Here is a 21,535-nt window from a genome sequence, read left to right on the forward strand (position 1 = left end):
CTGCTGGTCCTGGTGCCGCCGGTGTGCGCGCGCACGCGCGCATTTCTCCCTCCGCGTCGTGAGAATGAGACGCGCGGCTTTTTCTCAAGAGCCTGCGTGAGTGCGGTGAGCTCAAAGTGCAGCCCCGGGCCCTGTAATTAACGGCAGCGGGATGAAAAGGCTTCTCATCGCTGCAGCGGCCAACATAAGGAATCCCCCCTCGCCGTTTCTTAAAGAAAGGGGGCTCTGTGCGCCGGTGATGGACGCTCTATGTGGGGTTTGTCCAGAGGAGATGTTCCCGCTCCCACCTGCCCAGAAAGCCACTTCATTCATTTCATCTGCTCTTACAGTAAAGGATGAGCCACAAGCCGATTCTACTGTGATACAACCCTTATGTTGTGATTTACACCTCCGTTTGGTTTTACATGTAGTTTTTGTTGTTGATTTAAAGTTGCCTTGCACTAATAAGATCATATATTAAAAGCTCAACATGAAACATAAATGCATTCACATAAAGTCGACATAACTTATTGACTTCTGAAGCAAAAAGTAGTAAACACAACCCCTGCAGCAACCCAAAAATATGCAAGCCTTTGTTAAAATATTTATAGTCACTTATTTGTGTTTGAAGGTTCTCATTTATCCAGGTCACAGTAAACCACAGGGAATTGACTGGACTTGGTTCTATATCTTTGATATAGACTAGCTTTAAGGCACAAACTGACTAAGCCCTTGGATGAGAGGTGAAACATCTTCAAGGGTATAGATCCAAGTCCAGCTGCTCTCAACTTCATTCCCTCTGGATTACTTATTATGTTGCAACTTAAAAAAAGAAAATAAAAAAAGAACAACCTTGGGTTACTATAGACTTTATATCAGTCTTACCTCTACGAAAAATTTCAGTTGCTAATGGTGTTGGTGGCCAAGTGATGAAGAAGCAGCAACACAAGGTCGATGCCAAATTGGGGAAAATACCACGTGCTCATCTGGTTCAACACACTCATGAAAAATGACAACAAACAGAGGAGATGCCATGTCAGAACACGAAATAACTACTAAAAAAAAAAAAAAAGATGTTGCCATTATTTGGCTACAAAAAAAAAAAAAAACCCAAAACAAAACATTTGCAGTTGATCATTTAAAAATTTCTATAGACATTTTACCCTAATATTCTTTTTTGACTTAATATTTTGAAATATTCTCTATTTAATTTTACTTATGTTTGCACTGCTAAAGTATTTGGTTCAACAGTCAATTATGTGGATAATTAGTGAAGGTGATGCATGGTGCCTGCAAGCTGATAAAACACTTCAGAAACTATTTGCATGCCATCAGCAATAATAATAATTTAAAAAAACAAAAACACAGACGTCTCTAACAGATACAGCCTCTCTCTTCCCAGATTACGGGCTTCCATTCCCTGTAGTATATTGTTTCTCCAAATAGTAGTAGTTGCACTGCACCACCACCATGTTCCCAGTAGTTCAAGGATGTGAGGTGGAAGGTGGAATTTCTTTATGTCAAGCTCACATGTTGAGTATGTGTGTCAAGTGAATATAAATTATATTTTTCTATAATTAAAAGCATACTTAAATATGACAACAAAATTTTGTGTTATGGATGAATTTGTATTTATAGTTTACAGTGTTTACTGCGTAGGATGGCATATAAATACACTAAATGGTCTAAACAGAAATGAAAAGGGCAAACTGTACTTGTTTATCCACAGCTACAAATCTTCCTAGAGCTTCAGGGAACAGCCCAGAGATTGCCTCTGAATGATCTGGACTAAAATTACATTTAGTGGTTCTCATTGGTATATTTATAAATATTTCATACTTTTATATCAGGCTGCTCTAGTTTTGAAATTGTTTGGCTGAAATTGACATAAAAGAAAGAAAAATCTAAACTCTGAAAAATCTGACACTGCAGCTGCTTCAATTATTCGGCAGGAGAAAATAAATGTCATTTATTTATTTTTCTTGTAAAGAATAAATCATGATTGTCCTCCTTAAACAGAATCTGGCAGGGCACTGATCAAAGTGTGACAGTGAAAGTTGATTACAACGATCGAGGTAGCACATGAAAACCAACTTCTCCTCATCATTCTTATTAGTGCATAAATTAGTCCAAAATTAGTAGCAAAATAGATCCACTCATTTTACATCTAATCAGAGTATTCAAAAGGTCTGTCAGGATGTGCAGAGCCTTTGCTAATTTGTAGCTATAGCTATCCATAAATGCACTTGAGCATAAAGCATAAAGCATAAGTTAATTACAAATACGTCACCTTGTAGAACTACTTGAGGCTGCGATCAATATTTCGGTGATAAAATAAATTAGATGACAATGTCAGAGCAATCTGACCGTGTTAAAGAAGTCACACAAAATGTTGCATCAACAGAGTTTATCAACTGAATCTGCAGCTTTCTATAGGTGCTCATTGTTAAAGCTGAACAGCGGACAGCTAACCAAAGTGCCAGATGTAAAAAATAAAGCTTTAACAGAGTTGATACTGGGTTTGCATTCACCAGATGGACATATAAATGCCTCTAGATGAATTATAATTGGAACACTTCCGAACTTAACAGGTGACCAAAGTTGTTTCCACTGCTGCCAAAAGACCAAAACCCTATTGCAGATTTGAGTGCAATCCTGGGCTAAAATCTCTTCTGTTCAACAACAGAACGAGCTCTTGTCTATCTGGGAACAGTTATCCTAGCTTAGCATAAAGATGGAAAGCACTCTCTCCAAAAACAACACCAAAAAAACCAAAAAAACAAAAACAAAACAAAAAACCCACATACAGCATCAGTGCCTCTAAAGCTCTCTAATTAACACTGTATGTCTCATTTCTGTTGCCTGCACTAAAATCAAAGCTTAAAAAGTGACAGGCTGAGCTTTTACTAAGTGACCTTTACCACAGAGTCACCAAATGGCAGATCCTCTATGTTTGAACCCATCGGGATAATACAAAACTGTGAAACTACTTTTCATTGTAAGATATTATCCACCTCAATTTACCACCAAGAGCTACGGCAGTTAGCTCACACTAACAACAGTACTGCACTTTGTGATATTGTGTCATCCTGGATGCCTTGACTTTCCTCTATCTGGGTTAATTAGCATTAAACAATCCAAAGAGTGGCTGCAAGGTGGAGCTCCCTTCTGTTTTTTAAATGACATCATGTTACTGATGTTCATTTGAAATGACGCCACACCAGATAGCAACATATGCCATATGTTCTCCTACATTCTCCCACGGCCGATGCCTTAAATAGTCCTAGCAATGTTCCCATTTGCCACCAGCGGTCAGAGAAACTCATTGTAGTTTATCCCAGCCACACCACAAACTGCTTAAGGGATCATAAACCCAGCTGATTAGTGTGGCTCGACTGGCAGGGTGGGTAAGAGACATTCCTGGACTTGGGCACTGGAGCGCCTCTTAAATTTCAGACATTGACACATTTGGCCTGGTTAGAGCACTAAAAGATGAAAAGGGTTGTTTAAATTAGTAGTTTCCACATGAGAAAACTTCAAAGTGCCTCAAATATTAATAGCATACATTTGAGGTTTAATCTGCGCAGCTGCCTTTTGTTTTAATGTTAAGTATAGATTTCTTTTACTCAGTCCTTCTATGGTCATTTCATAGTGAACCATAAATCCCTGCCCTGCCAATTATTTTGATAATCAACAGCACATGAAACATATTATACTGTGGCATGATGGCAAAGTAATAACTTGACCCATTTTTTGCCAGGGAGAGGGTCAAAATAGCGGTGGCCATTTAAACCTAAATCAATTCTCAACAGAAGGGGGCAGTGTTATTGTGCCTGCAATGACATAGGATACTGCGTGTTGGTTTTAAGGAATATGTAAAGTTATTATTTTATAATGAACTTTCTTGTTTATTATACTTTAGTATAATACTTTATTACACTATCCTGTTTATTTCTTTTAAAAACACTCAATCAATCAATCAATCTTCAATTACAAAACAAGAATGGCACATTTCCAGTTGCAAAGCATGTACCTGTACTAACATCATTATCAAAGAAATGACTTTTCTTTTTCTTTTTTTTTGCATTAATTATAAAATCATGTACATACTAATTATTATTATTATTATTATTATTACTAATTATCTAACTTACTATTTATTTATGTATAATCCTTAAGGCTTCTAATGCTTATTTTGAGCAAAAGTGTTTCTGTAGTGCATTCTGCTTTGATAGAGGAGTGTGCATGTGTGTGTGTTTGTGTGTTGTGTATCTGATCGTGTTGGCTATATCCAGATGTGCAAACACTGCCATGAGTCTGGCAATAGTAAACACACTGAAGCTCTTGGCTAATGTGTGAAGTGTGCCATGAGACGTGGCTGCCAAATTAGGTTTGTTCAGTCCAACATTTGCCCTAATTAATGTCACAAGCCTTCAGTTGAGTGAATTCACTTTCACAATTATGAAAGAGACTGTGTTCTCTCATAAATGTCCTAAACTACATCTAGCTCTTGCATAAAATAGCACATAATAGTTAATGAATTAACACAGGAAACAAGGTTAAAGTCTGTAAAGTGTTGTGACCAATTACTGTTGTTTGTTTTTTAAAGATGGCAGTGAACATACAGAAGCTGACCCAAGACCTCTGAAAAACAAACAGTGCTGCAAATAAGACACAACTTCTGCCTGCATTTACACAGTTTCCTTTTAAAATTCTTGGACCATTTGTCTGTGGAAAAGCAAGGACGAGCTGCAATTTCTTTTCTGCCACTGATGAATCAACGTGTAGCATTTACAAACACAGTTTAGACAGGCACTCACCATGTTGCAAGCTCAAGACACACAAAGATATTCACAGGTGGGCTCAGAATTTGGAACGGTGGTGTAAAAACTAAACATACACAAGAAAAGAGAGGGGATAAACAAAAATCTGCCTGCATATGTTGAACTTTCATTAATTTATATTTAGGATTCTTCACTTTTTCGTGAGCATAAAGGCAAATCGGGCCTCACCCTGTTCATAATGTAACAAAGTCGAGAAGTCTGACGTAAGCGTTTTGACAGGCAGGTGAGTGGAAGCGACAACAGCTGTAACTGTGTGATGCCAATGAAGTAAAACTCTGGGTGGAGTTGCCACCGGCCAGCAGAATAAAGCTGCATTTGTGTCTTGGAAGCAGAAAGTATAAGCCAGGAGGCTGTGCGCTCTGAAATGTTTCGCATTGTACAATGAAAGCCTGTTTACAAATCAAGAGAGGAAAAGAGCTCACAGAGAAAAAACAGCACGCACTTACACACTGCTGACTATCAGCACTGGGCAGGGTGTTTCTAGGTAAAAGAGGTGGTGCCTGGTACAAACAGGATACAGGAAATGGCCCTAGCTCGCAACAGGTCAATCAAAAGATCCCAACAGAATAATGGATACAGTGTTGTCCTGGTTCAAAATGAGGTCCTATAATGGCAAACCATGCTTCAAGTATGTCTGGCATTAATGCTGGTCTAAACAGACGGTATTCTCAATGGTAGATGGACTTAGATCCTGCAAAACAAGTATAAAGCCTACTGAAGAAAAAGCAGCATTAGAAGCAGACTCTATTAAAGCTAGTTAGTTAGTCAGGTGGCTCCCAATTTAGGGATCAGGCCCTCTTCAAAAGTTACACAATATGAATTTAACCGTTTATGAAATAGAGGAAATAAAAAAAAAAAGTTCTAGAAAAATCTGCACCATCGTTTTTTGTCCCTCCACCTTTTTCATTCATGCCAATTTAATTGGCCGCAAAAGAAAAAGCACTGAATTGATTTGCAACCAACAGTTTAGGGATGAGCCATGAATCTAAGGAGGTGGAGCCAGATAATTTAATAGAAATCCATTTTTATTTCAGTCTTGTGTCAGGCGTATTTTGTTTGACATTGACCATCTTAGAGGTCAGTTCAAGTGTTAAACCATTTGACGTCTTTGGACCCCAACAAGTCTTCTGAGTAAAAGCATCTATGAACTGTGTAGATTAAATGTTGCCTGGAAACAGGCTCGAACCACTTACATTTTTTTTTTTATATTGTTATTTTTTTTTTGATCAGGACAAAACTGTCACCTTAATAATTTATTACCTTTTTTATAATAATTTTAATGCCTTTTACTTCTTCTACTTCTTGAAATCTTAGTCTGAAAATAACTACAGCTATTGGATAATGTAGTAAACTTAAAAGTACAATGATTCATATGAACTTTTGCAGTATAAAGAAAATAAATGTACACTGGCAATAAAGTAATTGAAATCACTAATGATTAGTCTCAACCAACCTCCATTGGACTGTCTGTGCAGTCATAAGTTATGGGTTCACCTTGTGAAAGAATGATGTATGAATTCTAATTCGTAACATTCACCACTAACAGCAGAATAGACAGAAAAAAGGGTAGAAAGGAAAATTGAATGCAATCAACAGCTTTAAAGGCCAAAAGAAAAAGCTATTTAGAAACTTCACCTTAGTGCATTTTTTTCCAAAGCTTTATTCAAAGGAGTGTTCAGTTTGTCCTCCAAAAGCTGAAATATATTTCATTTTGAAAAGTGAGAGCTATGTTTGTTAAAAATGAATGGAATAAAATGAATATACACATTTTTAATGGGGCTGGAATGGAAAGTCTCGTGGTTACGGAATAGTGAAGCTGCCAGGCCTCCTTCTACACTAAGTGTGGTTAACTTCTTCAGCTCTACAAAGGCTTGTGTTTTGAATGAATGTGTGGGCTTGTGGGCCAAGGTACTCACAGACACAGCTGTGTACTGTGACAGCCTTCAACACAGCCTATTTGTTTTATTTGTTCCTGCTCCTGGAGGTTTGCTGTTAGGTAGGGGTTTGGACTGTGTCAATGTGCATGTGTGAAGTAAAAGAGCCCAAGATGTTTCACAGATTTCACTGAGAGACTGCAAGGCCTCTGAAGTGTCCGCAATATCAACACCAATAAATCTACACAGGTCACTTATTCCGGTGTGAAAAAGTGTGTGCACTCCCCTTTGCTACCACATACATAAACTAAATAACACTTCAGTAGAGGATTATGACAATTGGTACTTAATTCCTCTTCTCCAATCCCTCTCTGGGGGTAAATGCTGTGTAAATTACACAGCAGTATAGTTAAGGCCGATCAGGAGTATGTAAGGTCGTACTATCAGCTCCAACATTAGCAACTCTTACAAAAGAAGCCAGAAGTAATATTAATAATGTCTCTATTGAAGTGCCACAGTAGACCATTACAGGATGAAGTGAACTAGCCTGAACAATGCGGCACCTTGAAATAAAACTAAAACTTGTTTTAATATTTATTTTCTAATGTGACATCTGTTTGTGAAAAGGACTTGGATTTAGAGTTCATACAAAATGGAGAGCAAGTCTTCCTCACACTCTGAAGTATTAAACTTCATCGATGTCCACTTCATTATTCATTTTCCCCATTACACTAAATGGTAAAAACAAACAAAAACAAATGTTTCTATTTTGGGATAAGTCCTGGTCTTATACACTCTGGACATGACGCACTATTTCCACTGTGGTTTGCTGTGACGTCACATTGGGAAAATAGTTCAGTTCAGGAAAAAATTACGTTCTATAAAGTTGAGAATGACAGATTACTAGAGCAATAACCAGAAACTGTGACGGCACAGATTATTGTTTCTACTCCAATGTTAACCTGGTGTTATTTTGAGGAAGTTAAGTGGGAGGAGATATGCAAATGCTGCCAGTGGCACCCTATTAGTGGTGTCAGCGGTCCACCAAACTCACACTGGGCTGTTGTCAGTCTAACAGAGTCCACCACACCCGCAGCATTAGACATTCACAGGGTGAAAATCTGTTTCTAGCAAAGGTTGCGTTGCAGACTGAATTTTTTTTATAGCTTTTTTCCAACTTTTAAGCATTTTGATATATCTTGTTTGGTCAGAATTTTCACTAATTTCAATATCAAGTGAATTGGGTGGAATTGCGATATATTGTCATCGAATGGAGGAACACTTTATCCTTCTGTGAGATCACATTCATCAAAGCTTTCAGAGATTTTTGTCATTATGCGAGGATTTTCAAGGATGCATTTTGCAATGGCTATGAGTCCTTTTCTCCTGACTTTGTTTTTGTCAGTGGTTGAAACCAAGTTCTACAGACCACTACCGTTTAATCAATATAAAGCTGGGCTCAGTGAATATCATGAACAAGGGAAACCCACCAGCAGACACAAGTAAGTACTCCTGCTTTTTGTCTTGTGCTCTAAGTCTACATCATTTAAGATATTATTTTAAATAGTTCTGTATTTTTTTCAACCAACTAGACATCACATTAATGTCCCACACTTTTATCTCTTCTTTTGAAGGAACCACTGTGCTTATGTCACTGAAAAAACAGTTTCCTTCACAGTGCAGGATGGGGCAGCTCCCTACGTAAAAGCTGAGTACAACAAGTGTTCCTGGGGACAAAAATGTCCAACTCTGATGTGAGTAATTAAAAACTCTTCATGTTACTTTATATATCCCCTGGTCTATTTTATCTCAACAAAAGGGAAATAGGAAATCATATCACGTTAAGATACAAATCATTAGAGCGCTATGTTTGACTAGCTGACTGTTTCCCTCAGGTATCGTCTCATGTACAAACCACTGTACAAGGTGGCACATAAAACTGTCACAGAGCTGGAGTGGCGTTGTTGTCCGGGGTACTCTGGTTATGGCTGTATGGAGAGTCATCCAGTTTACCAACACCCCATGAAAATGATGCCACCATTCAAGGGACCACCAATGAAAGGCCCACAATTTAAGGGGCCACCGTACAAAGGTTCCATGTTTAACAGTCCTATGTTTAAGGGCCCTCCTATTAATAATGGTGTGAAAGCAAATCCCTGGAGTCAACTGAGACAACCACCCAGCAGCGGTTTTAATTCTTACCCTGCGCATCAGTTTGGACCTCCAAGGGCCTCCTCCTACCCAGACACCTCCTTCGAGCCCTATCCACCTGAGCCAGAGCAAGAGGCATTGCCAGACCACACGGAGCTGCATCACACAGAGCTTGGTCAAGAACATGATCATGAACAGGGACACAGCCAGGGGCAAGAGGAACATATACCAGAGGATATTCCCCCTCCTTCCTCTGGTGGTGAACAGCCTGAGAGTGAAAGCAGAGGTGTGTCCTTCTTGCAAATTACATTCAAATTCCAAGTGTGTTTGACTATTAAGTGGATGACTCATTAAATTGGGTTGACTCTTTTTTTTTTCATAAATCAAAACTGATCCTGATCCTTGTTCTTTTGAAATAGATTAAAACTGCAATCACACCAAACCACAAAAGCATAACATGTTTGATCTTATATAGTTATGGTTTGTCTTTTTCTTCTTAGGCCAGGCTCCAAACAGTGAGACAGAGGATCGTTTATATCGAATGGAGGAGGATGTGCGACGTCTAAATCAAGGGCTGGAAACACTTAGGGGAACTGTGAGTGGACTGGCGGACAGTCTACGAACCTCTCTGAGAGAAGATGCCAACAGGATGCTGTCTGCTCTACTCTCTGCGGCCCCTGGTCCAATTCCTGCTCCAGCTCTTGCCTCTGGTCCATCCAGTGTAGGGTTCGGAGAAATCCCTGGGGGACACCCTGAGGCAGAGGGTCTAGATGGCAGACATGTGTTTCCAGGTCTTAAAGAACTAAATGGAAGGGTAGAGGAGCTCAGGACAGAGCTGCAAGCAAAGACAGTGGAGCTGCAGGAACTCAAAGTAACAGTATTGGGACATGATGGAGAACTGAAGAAATTGGCAAGTAGAGCTGAAGCAATATTCAAGCCCACTGACAATCCAAGGGAAAATGCCCAGAGATCTATGGAGAAGTTGATGGATGCCAAGCTGAACGCAGCCAGGACAGAAATTCTTGGTGGGTTTGAGGAGCGTGTGGAGAGCGCAGAGGGCCGATGCGCAGAGAAAACTGGAGATGTGCGCCGTCAGTGTCAGAGAGAGCAAGTTGAGAGGCAAGAACAGATGGAAGATGCTTTGCTGGAAAGTACTACAGACTTGAGAACAGAGCTCAGAAACCTCCAGGCACAGATCCAAGGTTTAAAAGCTACAGAAAACAGTGAGGACAGAGTGAGTGGACTGGTTGAAAGGGTGCAGCTGCTAGAAACATCAGTGGCAGGCCTCAATCAGTCCCAGGGTCACCTGAGAGTGGAACTGGGTGGGCACAAGGACCACGTGGAGGGAATGCTGGAAGGGCGTCTGGGATATGTTGAGGCCAAGCTCAACCTGACTGGGCAGATGAAAAATGATAAGTCAGGAGGGAGGAGGAGTGTCCCAGACAGAGCTGAGACAGGACAGGGCCTGGAGGTAAGTATGGAGGAGAAGATCAATGCCCTAGAGGGCCGTCTAATGCAGGCTTTGGAGGAGCTAAGTAATGCCACTTCCCCCACACTGCTGGAGGGTCATGCTGTTCCCACTCTGGAGACAGAACTCGAGTCTCTTCGAGGAAGACTGGAGGCGGATGTGGACAGAGTCCAGAAACACTTGAGCAGTCTTGAGGTTCTCTGCTCCGCTTCCTGTTCAACAACTCAAAATCCATCCACCATCCAGGAAGACTCTGCTGCACTAAGTGCTAACCTGTCAGAGGAACAAAATATGAAGGAGACATTGGACATGCAAGATGACCGTTTGAACACCCTGAATGTTACACTGCAGAATATCCTGCAGCGCCTGACCCTCAGGGACCAGCAGGAACAAACAGGAAGAGATGGGTCCATCCAGGGAGAGCTCACAATCCTCAAATTTAATGTACGGTCAGTCAACCACACTGTGAGAGGACTCCAGGATTCCCTGGGAACAGTTGTCGAAAAGGTGGGTCAAGCAAACAGCTCCTGGCATGACAGAGAGTCTCGTCTAGCCCAGCAGATGAAGGGTGTGGTCCAGCTAGTTGGACATCAGGCTTCCATGCTTGGGGCAGGTGAGCGCAGACTTCTCCGACTTAAGGGTGAGCTGCATGAGATGAAGAGGCGGCTAGCAGAGGAGGTCCGGGGCTGTCAGAGCACTGCTATCGGGGTTCAAAAAGAAGTAACTGAGGTTGAAGGACGTGTTGCCAGTGTGGAGGATCAGTGCAAGGGCGTCAATTATTTGGCAGAGAACCTGGAGAGAATCAGGGAAGAGCTAGAGAAACAATCGAATGGGCTTCTCCTGCAAGTAAATGGGACTCTGTCCAGTCATGCTCAGCAGTTATCGGAGCTGAGAGGTGAACTCAGAAATTGCACCTCCCAGGTGGACCCAACAAGGCAAGGTTTAGAGCTGGAGGCAGGGCAAAAACGAGGGGATACCTTCATTTTGAACTAATTCAGCTCATATGGACAATTTTGAGTGAATAAGAGTAAATATTCTGCAGGTGTAGTGGGGTCCACTAAAATCCCATTTTATGATTTGAATTGTACAATGCAAAGGTTTTGAACCTGCACTGAAATGCTCTATGGTTTTAATTATTTCACAAAATGAGATTGAAACAAAAATGGCAGCTAATTCCATCTGAATTCATGACACAAAAAAAAAATGTGAATTTGTATCATGATGGTGCTAACATGAAGAGGCCCAGTGATTGAGGAAGACACCAGCAAACTGCATCTGTTGTGAAAGGTTCTTAGATGAACAGTTGTTTACATGCTTTGTTTTTGTATAGATTTTTCATATGTCTAGACTAGAATTATCCAAGATACTATGTTTTTATATAGTTTCACTGCTTGAGCATTTGCTTTTATAATGATTGGAATGAGAATTCAATAAAATATTGCTGTCTTTACTGCTCATTTTTTCTTGATTAGCGGACATTTCATACTATATATATATATATATATATATATATATATATATATATATATATATATATATATATCTTAGTGTGCGTGTGTGTGTGTGAATGCATGTTTATATTAAAGCAGGTTTTTCTAGGCTAAACTACAGATACTTGTCTCATCACTTTGGAGGTATGAAATGTTGCAGAGAAGTGGGGAAACCACAAGAGGGCAATAGAGAAGCAATAATGCTCCAGACTGGTGGGAGCACCGTCTTGAATGAAGCTCTACTCACGAGGAGTATGAATGTTCCTACGAAAAATTAGGTTCATGGTGGACAGCCCTTGCTCGCCAGGAGAAAATTACAACTTTGCATTACTGTCAAGGTGATGCACACAATTTTCCAAGAACCACTTTAGTACAGCAGAATACGTCTTTTTCTCTCCCACTTTCTAAAGGCTACAAATCAGCTTTTGGAACATATTTCTTAATGGATATTAGAATTTGGCAGCAGGTAACCTTCCCTTGTTGGTTCTTCTTCCCCTATCGGACAAACCGTGATTAAATTGACACCCAGGTGGGAGATGAACCCACTGCTGTATGAAAACCTTTTAATCAGAGATGTGGTGAATAACTCCAGAGAGGCCACAGAGGGAAAGAGGGCAAAAAGATAAGATAAACACCAAATTCTGGTCGGACATTCTGAGAGAAAGATGTAGCAGATTGAAATTCGAAAAATAAACCCAGGTAATGAACCAAGTGAAAGGAGGAAAAATATATTACACTGCTTCCTGAAGCAACTTTACATATAACCTACACGCAACCTATAAATGTGTCAAGTCCAAGGATAAATTTATATACTCAAAATGACAGGTTTAAGGTTGGGTTGGGTTGTGTTTCTCCGCCACCCCCCCCCCCTCTTTCTGTATTCTTCATATTCCTCCTTACCACTGTGGGATGAATAAAGGAATATCTTATCTTATCTTAAGATCATACCTCACACAAACCCAGACAGAAACAAACAACACATTAATTTTGGTTGTTTCCAAGTAGACATTCGGACAGAAGGGGCAGTCATGGGCTGTAAGACTCACAGTTTTTTCGCTGCTTACACATGGCTCCAAATCAGAGTTAATTACATTGACTATCACTTGCCAAGGCATGTGCTCAAATCACAAAAGGCAAAACTGACACAAAGCCAAAGGACAAACGATGCTTTGAGTTAACAGGGAGTGGCAGTAGTCTAAAATATTAATCAACCCATATAATGTCCTCTATAGAGGCTTAAGGTGAAAGGACAGTTTTTATCCTCATTGTATTGATGGTTAGAGAGCAGACAGTGTTTACTGCAGCTGGCATGGAAGAAGAATTTGAGGATAGGTTCACCTTGACTCAAAAACTTCGAGCCGGTTAGTAACAAGCTTTAACATTTGACAATTTTCAAAAGAAACTTTGCACTTGGAGCTTTTGTTCGCCACAATGAGCAAATCATCAGTGGAATGTTCTATCAACACTTCAGCAGGGAATCATTACAATAAACGATTGCTATAAATAATGAAGGAAATATAATGGATGAAGGGAGGCTCCATCGTCAGAAAGCGTCAGAAAGATGAAATACTTACTGACACTTGCTAGGCCCAGCCTTTAACAGTCACAGAGGATGGATTCCTGCCAGAGTCAAGTGCCTCAAGTACAATTTAGCTTTCTCTGCAAAGTGGAAAAAGATTATTAAGACAAGGATTCAAGGAAGCTTTATTGTCATACCAACAACATATGCATGCACATGAGGGGGGTATGAAATTGAGAACTGAGGCCTAACTAAGAAAAAGAAAAAGAAAAATACAATATAAATATATATAAGTGTGCCTTGGTAATAGAAAGTACTGTATTTATATTCAATATAGTACTAAAGAACAAAACAAAAAAAGTATAGTCCAGTTGGCTAATTTAGCCAATATTGCACATGTATATGTCTGTGGTGAGGGGACAGGTGTGTGTGTGTGTGTTTAAAGGGTACCAACAGCTTGTGGATAAAAGCTGGTCCTGATGCTCCTCCACCTCCAGCCTGAGGGGAGGGGAATGAACAGTGAGTGTGTGGGGTGGGTGAGGTCCTTCATAATGTTGGAGGCCCTTTTTCCTGCATCTGGCTGTGTAGATGTCTGAGGTGGCGAGTAGGCTGCCACCCACAATTCACGAAACAGTGAGGGAAACAACGCTAACCGAAGGAAAAGGTATGCCTATGCAGCAAAGACCCTCTATAAACATGAAAATTGTATGAGCAGAAAGTGCAGAAAGCTTGCCCCTTTAGATCTCAGCACTTAATTTGCCTTCTGTATGTTAGGAGCATGAAGTACCAAGGGGTCAAACTGAGATATGTCGACGACAAGGACGTTTTCTTTCACAGCTTCTCAGTTTTTAAAAGCATTGTGAATTGAGGTTCTCATTTCTTTAATCAAATACTACTTGCTGTGACAAAGTGACAAAGTGATCACATTTTATATCGAAATGGTCAAATGTTCAACCTCCCTGACACCATAGTGTTCTGCAGAACTACCTTTGGTTCTCATTCAAAGTTGTAACTCAACAGAAGAATTGAGCTGGTTGCTTGTTGGAGGCATACGCGATGGTAATCTTAGTTCAGAAAATTGGAACAGGTAAAATACAAATACCACCAACAACAACTGTTAAAAACAACGCATTAGCATTTTTAGTTATTGAATCAAATTTAATCCGCTGCTATATTGAAAAAGAAAAACAACGTAGCGCAACACTGTTTTACCAGTCTGTGGTGGCAATTATACTGTTCTGTGCTACAGTCTGCTTGGTCGGCAGCATCAAATAAAAAGATGCTAGGCGGCTGGACAAACTATTGAAAAGAGCTGGCTCAGTGATCAGAACCAGATTAGACTCACTTGGGGCTGTGGCAGAGGAAAGCAGGAGCAAGCTTAAAATACTTGGACAATCAACATTGTAACGCCCTTGAGGACCACAGAAATCACACCAGTGGAAGGTTAATCCAGCCACGATGCAAGATGGAAAGATACAGATAGTCATTCAGTCCTACTGCAATAAGACTTTACAACTCCGTAACTATTAAAAGATAAGATACCGAACAGCGTAATTTTCCTCCAGGGATTAATAAAGTATTATCTTATTCTGATTCTCACATCTAACTCAAGGCTCGAAACCCAACAAGAGTAATTCCTCTACTCCAAATATATGTTGTGACTATTATTTTTATTTTTAATCAATATTGCTAACTGGCATTTTCTGCAGTTCATTTAGTAAATTATTACTAAGAAAAAATACCATCAAAGAAAATTAGTTGCAGCCCACAACGCAGCCATTCTGGCCCAAGTGACGCCAGACATTTTTATAACAGAACCTTAAGATTGCTCTAAATCCCCACTTCATTTTCACACCCTTTGCGTGAGCAAAACAATTAACACAGGGACATTCATTTATTGCTCTCCTGGTTTTCCCTGGTCCTTTTCACTAATCCAGTTCTGATGCCATCATCTGATGTATTTAAGATATTAGTTAAATAAAATTCACCTCTGTTCATTTCTCCTCAGAAACACTGCAATTCAATCACTAACTTATAAAAACAAAAGAAAAGAAAAAAAGACTGATATGAAATTATTTTCACAGTTGAAGGACAACCTGAATGGCAGGTTCACTTGGCAAACACACTAAATTCATTCATGTTTTCATTCTAATCATAGTGCTTTATCACCATGCCACATTCATTTTTGGGTGAACTAATTTCACACATAGCTGCACGTCTTTAAATACAGCATTGGCATTGTTCAGTCATTGCAGTAAAAACAGTGTTTAACAGGGCATCAATTACCAACTTTCATTTTATTTTATCCTTTTATCTGTAACTTTGGGGCTGTTAATAGATCAACTATATGAATGTGAGTGTTTTGCCGAACAAAAAAAAACAATAAAAAAAAGAAAACCAACCAAACCAAAAAATTAGGACATACACTTGACTGACTTATAGAACATTGTGGCTTCAGCTTTCAGTCTCCGAGGCCACTCACACAGGAAGGACCGCAAAATTATAATTCAATACTCATCATAAAATGGAGATATGAACGAAAATCAAGTTAAGACCAACTTATGCTAATAGGAAAATTTATGGTTTTTTTTTTACTTTTCTATTATTGCATCTACCAAACAAATCAGTTGCAATAGAGTTTGAAAAGACTAGATTTTGTGATGTGAAAACAGTTTTAAAAAGTGCGTATGTATATATTTGAATATATATATTTTAATTATGGCCCAGGATAAGCAGAATAAATTGGATGAATAATTTAGTTAACCAAAGTTGGCTTTCTGACCTGATCCTGTAATGGATAGAAACTTTTTTTTTTTGTTAGATATTTACAATATGAAATGAAAGTGTTCTAAAAAGATGTTTATTATTCTCTATTCATATTATTCAATTTGGAATATTGTAATTCAGCTGCTCGAGGGTTGAGTGATCCTCTCTGTTTTCAGTCAACTGAAAACGCTAACTTTACTCACGTAAATTTACAGATATTTATAAGAGTTAAATAATTCTTACAGTAATGATAATCATGATAATAATAAAAATAATACCACTTGACCAAAGAAGCATTTCTATTATTCACGCTTTCCCCCCCAACCAACTGCTTCTAGCAAAGTGATTCACAGAAGAGTTAAGGGTATCTGGTCTTTGGAGCAGAGCAGTCAACTTTTTGACTGAAAACAGCCGCCTGTTATGCCTGGAAATGATACTACAAGAGCAGTGACGATCAAAGAAACACAGCTCACAGTTACGGAAACTTTTATATTCCCTATAACTTCATCACTGCATGCAATCCTCTTTAAACTGTTTCACATGAACATTTAAAAGAAAGTACAGGACAAATTCAGTATTTGAACTGATGGATGGAGTCAGTTGGATTCATCTTTGGATCGTGAATATTTGCACTAAATGTCATCGGAATATGTCCAATGGTTGCTGAGACCTTTCAGCTTTGGCAAAAGGTACTGGACTGACCATATCTTAAAATCTGACATTAAGCGACTACTTTTATTTTTAAATGGTCTCATAATCTGTTCATTCTGATCATTTCCTGCCAACTGTCATTTGCAATAATCCACTGAGGAGACTTCATCCTACAGCTGACCACAGTTTTTGATGCCAAGTTCATAAACATGTCAGAGTAAGAGAGCTGAGAAGGACCAGGACTCGGTGCTGAGGTATTAATATGACAGCGCTGTTCTTTACGGCATTCTTAAATCTCTGTAACCCCGGCGTCAGCCCCAGCAAGTGCTCCCTGCTCCCTAAAGCTGCTTTCCATGACTGTCAGTCAGAGAGCAGCGCTTCTGAGCGCAAACGGCAGCAGGTATGAAAAAAAAAAAAAAAATAGGATGACACAGGTGCTTCAGGTGCAGTTCAAATAATCCCTACCACTGCATTGTTCTGTATGGGGATGAGACATGATTCTCTGAAATGGCTGCCACAGTAATTTTGGACTCACGAATTAAACTTAAGAAATGGCGTTCCTGTGGCAATTTGATGCAAACATTTTGTAATTGCCATTGTTTATTAACATGATCATTAAGTGTCAGTAGAACAAGTTGCTGTTGGTGTGTTCCTTCATTGCGAACTAACACCCAAAGCAGCTGTCGAATATGCAGTTCAGTCCATCATAAGTTACAATTATGATCTCTCTCACTTCGAGCTTAATGCGGCTGAATCCACATCTTCACATTTCTCTCATCAACGGTCTATCACTCAGTGATCTATTGATTTGTATGTACAAGTACACAAACAGTACACAGGTGGAGAAATAAGCGGCGGTGTCTGAGTACAGTACACTGTGGAGATCCAACTTACAAATGCTTCGCTGTAAAAAGTGAATGATGCAAAGAGTAGAATCAAATCAAAATAAAAAGGTTTACATCAGGAAAGTAGTGAGTTTGGAGGGTTGGAGGAAATGGGGTGGGGAGTGGTACATTGAGTCATCAGTGACACTCAAGAGTATTATACTGATCTCTTTCTCTCTCTCTCTCTCTCTCATGCGCTCTCTTTCACTCTTCCTTCTGTCACTCTCTCTCTCTCTCTTGCTCTATTGCTCGCTCACTCGCTCTCTGGCTGGCCCTCGCTTACTGTGGGCTTTTTTGTTCTACATCATTGGACAGCTTGTGCATCTCCACAGTTATGACAAGTTGTTCATATGCTATGTGAGAGCAACACTGTGTCCACCCTCCTGGACTCGTATGTGTGTTTCACTGAGGATGAGGATGATACCTGAGCCGCACTCTTCAGTGTGTGCCTGAAGCAGGTCCAGCGCTTCCCCACCTCTCGCTCTCTCTCTCTCTCTCTCTCTCTCTGACTCTGTCTCTCCCATTTCTATGTCCCCTTTCTGTGACTGTGAGCTCCTCTCCTCTGTGTCCTGATCACCACCTGGCCTCCATGTGTTTGACTGAGGACAAGCCATTCCTCTGTGGAAGGTAAGAAGCATAGCTGTGGGATGTCTGGTCTGTTTTCAGTAAAATAAGAAGAAATTAGATAGTAATGAACAGCAACATCAATGATGATGATGATGATTTTTTTGTGCAGAGGTAGATTTTTCTGACTCACAGTGGTTGTCATCTAATAATTCTTTGGTGTGATAAAATCATGTTGTAGTCACTAAAGGACGCTCAGTCAAGGTTCAAATGATGTCTCAAAGAAGTAAAAAAAAAAAAAAAAAAAAAAAAAAAAGATAATGCAGACTGTAATGCTGATGAGATGAAAGCAAAGACATCACAGCCTTGTGGGATCTCCGGCAGGATTAGTGCTTAGATCACTGATCATCCTCCAGTACTGCTTTACTTTATCATTTAGTAAAAGTTGAAGCTGTCAAAATGACAGTTTGAAAGACAGGCTGTTGACTTTTTCCTGGGCATGCACAAACTGCCTATTGTTGTTTCCTGCACATAATCACAAATGTGAGTCAATTAATTTGTATGTGGGCTCTTACTCTCAAGTCACACGTGCACACACACACACACACCAAAAAAAAAAAAAAAAAAATCAATATATTTGGACAATGAGTGGTTAAAAAGAGTTTGTATTTGGTACAACATGATTCAACCAAGTGAATGACCTTCAAGTGAAAATTAGAGTCAAAGGCAGATAACATAAAAACATCCAAGCCACCACTGACAAAAATGTTTGTCTTCCTGTGCTCAATCGGACTCAGATTATGTAATATGTTTATGTCATGGGGAGGAAGCTGTTGTGCTGGAGTGACAAGACTTACTAGGGTGGCAAAATTGTATTTATTTAATTATTTTGTGTTCTTAGTGGCTGTTGTCCTTCCCACAGGCATAATGATCAGAGACATGGAGGCAAGGAAAGAAACAACATTTTAAGAACCAATTATCATTAGCGATACTTTAGAGCATCTTCTAATTCTAATAGTCATCTCATACAAGAAGCAAACCAGTTAAGATTGAAGACATATTGAATGAACAATGTTTGCATTTGTATTGTTTGCATTTGGCTCTTCCTGATAAATAGTTTCTGTGCCAGCAGGATAGAAAAGAATTTCTCAGCTCTGATAACATATCCGTGTCACACCTGCTCTTTACCATTTCATGTTTCTTCTTCTCACCAACCAATCAATCATTCTGCAATTACACAGTTTTTTGTTTTTTTTTTTTTAAAAATCATCCTCCAATTTAAATTTCATATTTTCAAACGGTCAAAATCTCTAGCCAGAGTTACCTAATGATAAAGTAAGAAAAACAAAACAACAAACAGTGAGTAAAGTTTTAACAAGCTGCGACAATTGAACACTGACCACAAATTGCATCAAACTCTTAACACTTGTACGGTGATCAAGTGGCATCTCAGCCATGAGTCATGTTCATATTGTTAAACTGCATTGCTGGTCATCCTTAACACATCATCTTAGGTGTATGTTCTCTCATGTGATCTCAACAGTTATTACATAAGATTTGTCACAGCAGGCCCTGCAATGTTTCAAAGAGTCGCCTCTGGCAACTCTTTGTCATGCTGGTAAAACATAAATATTGTGCTGTGATGGCGTTCACTTTCACTGTCACTGTCAGTCACTCAAAGATAAGGAGGCAGTTAGACGTAGTAAGGGTGAACAGATGCAACGTCAACCTCACAAAGGTCTCACAAGGCCCTCAGGGGATGTGCCAGTAGCACATTGTGTCTTCCATAGAGTCAAATTAAGGTTAGTTTCTGCGCAACAGTCAAATTCAAATTTAAAAAACTACTAATCATACAAATATTTTGCATACAAATAGTGTGGACACTAATTTTCTTTCGGACATTTTACGGACTTATTTTTATAAATGATTCATAGACTTTTTGAAGAAATGGTCAAAAGTAAAAGCAAGTGATTTAAGTCATTCCACCATAGTATGTTGCAATAGGGAACAGGAGAGCTTTTCTTTTAACATAAATATGGATATATATATATATATATATATTAACTTGCATTTAGCAACCACTCCTTGATTGTTCATATATTATTGGGAATGTAATGTCACAAAGATAATGCACTTTAGGATGTTTCTGAAATCAGTAAGGAAAGACAAAATGTTCTGCATCTGGCACCAGGAAATCAAAGTCAGATAAAATGGACAAAAACAACTAAGATAAGCCTGCCTTTAATTACACTTCTAATAAATAATAGTTGTCTGGGCTTCATTATATGCAGAGGTCAGTTTTAAATGGAAAGTTAAACATTTAGTTATGCCACCGGCTGCTAGTCTCTGACAATCATGCAGACACTCTGACTTGCAATGGTCTCTAGTCATAAGCTTATGCAGGCGGCTGCACTGCCCTTGCTCTAACATTCCCTGACATGCCTGTCAGCCTCAAAATGGATGCATATTTCTTCTGACTATGGCCATTTAGTGCTTATGAGTGACAGACTTCATTTCAGTGGTATCAAATGAAAATTTCAATGACACACAGCAAGACTTACTTGTCATTCCAAGGGCAGACAGTAATAAACGGCATATGGATGAATTAAAATCTTTTCCTCTGTTAATTACAGAGTCAAAATGTCTCCACAGACAGCTAACTTGGGTAGACGGAGTTGAGTCGGGATTGGATACAAATGTGCATCAAAAACTAGATAATGGTCTATATAAGCCAGGTCAAGAGACAATACATAGTTTACCCGATGCGTCAACGTCATCTCAAGGTCAGTGTGACTGTTCATTGGCACTCAGTTAATCGCAGCTGAACAGAGGAGTTGTTTGGCTCAGGCACAGAGAAATGATAACAGTAGTGTCACAGCTAAGCCAGTCTGAAAATATCTGTCACTGCAGACCAATGGCACAGTTTAGCCAGTGAAGCTTTCCCCAGCTCTTTGTCTCTCACATTCACACTGAAGTGTGGCTGAGTCATATAGGTTTTGTTTCCCCAGTTATATAAACGCACTAAGACACAGAAAATGGGTTCAGCTTTGTCAGAAACGGTCTGTCTGTGTTACTGCCCATCAGGCACTCATTTGTCAAATCAAAGTATGCTAATCCATGGGGCGGGATAAGTTATGGGAATGTTGAAAAAAAAAAAAAAAATCATGGGAAATTAGGCTCACCTTGGCTTAGTGAAGGAGGAGCTTAAAGACCAGCACACTTGAGAGAGAAGCATCTGCACACAGATCTCAGATTAGTACGAGCTTTAAATCTTCCAGGTGTGACAGTTTCAACAGCCTTCATAAGATAAAACAGCATCTGCGTACATTTGGGCAGATGTTCTTC

General features: G+C 39.5%; 1 protein-coding gene across 1 annotated transcript; it reads left to right on the plus strand.

Moving 5' to 3' along the window:
* Nucleotides 1-7,777: 7,777 nt before the first annotated feature.
* On the plus strand, nt 7,778-11,766 carry emilin3a (elastin microfibril interfacer 3a). The gene is made up of 4 exons (XM_029506910.1): nt 7,778-8,199; nt 8,332-8,451; nt 8,593-9,134; nt 9,349-11,766. Exons 1-4 carry the CDS (start codon nt 8,033-8,035, stop codon nt 11,307-11,309), a joined length of 2,790 nt encoding a protein of 929 aa, XP_029362770.1. The 5' UTR covers nt 7,778-8,032; the 3' UTR covers nt 11,310-11,766.
* The last annotated feature ends 9,769 nt before the right edge of the window (nt 11,767-21,535 follow it).

This window comes from Echeneis naucrates, chromosome 7, assembly GCF_900963305.1.
Source record: "Echeneis naucrates chromosome 7, fEcheNa1.1, whole genome shotgun sequence".
Taxonomy (NCBI): domain Eukaryota; kingdom Metazoa; phylum Chordata; class Actinopteri; order Carangiformes; family Echeneidae; genus Echeneis; species Echeneis naucrates.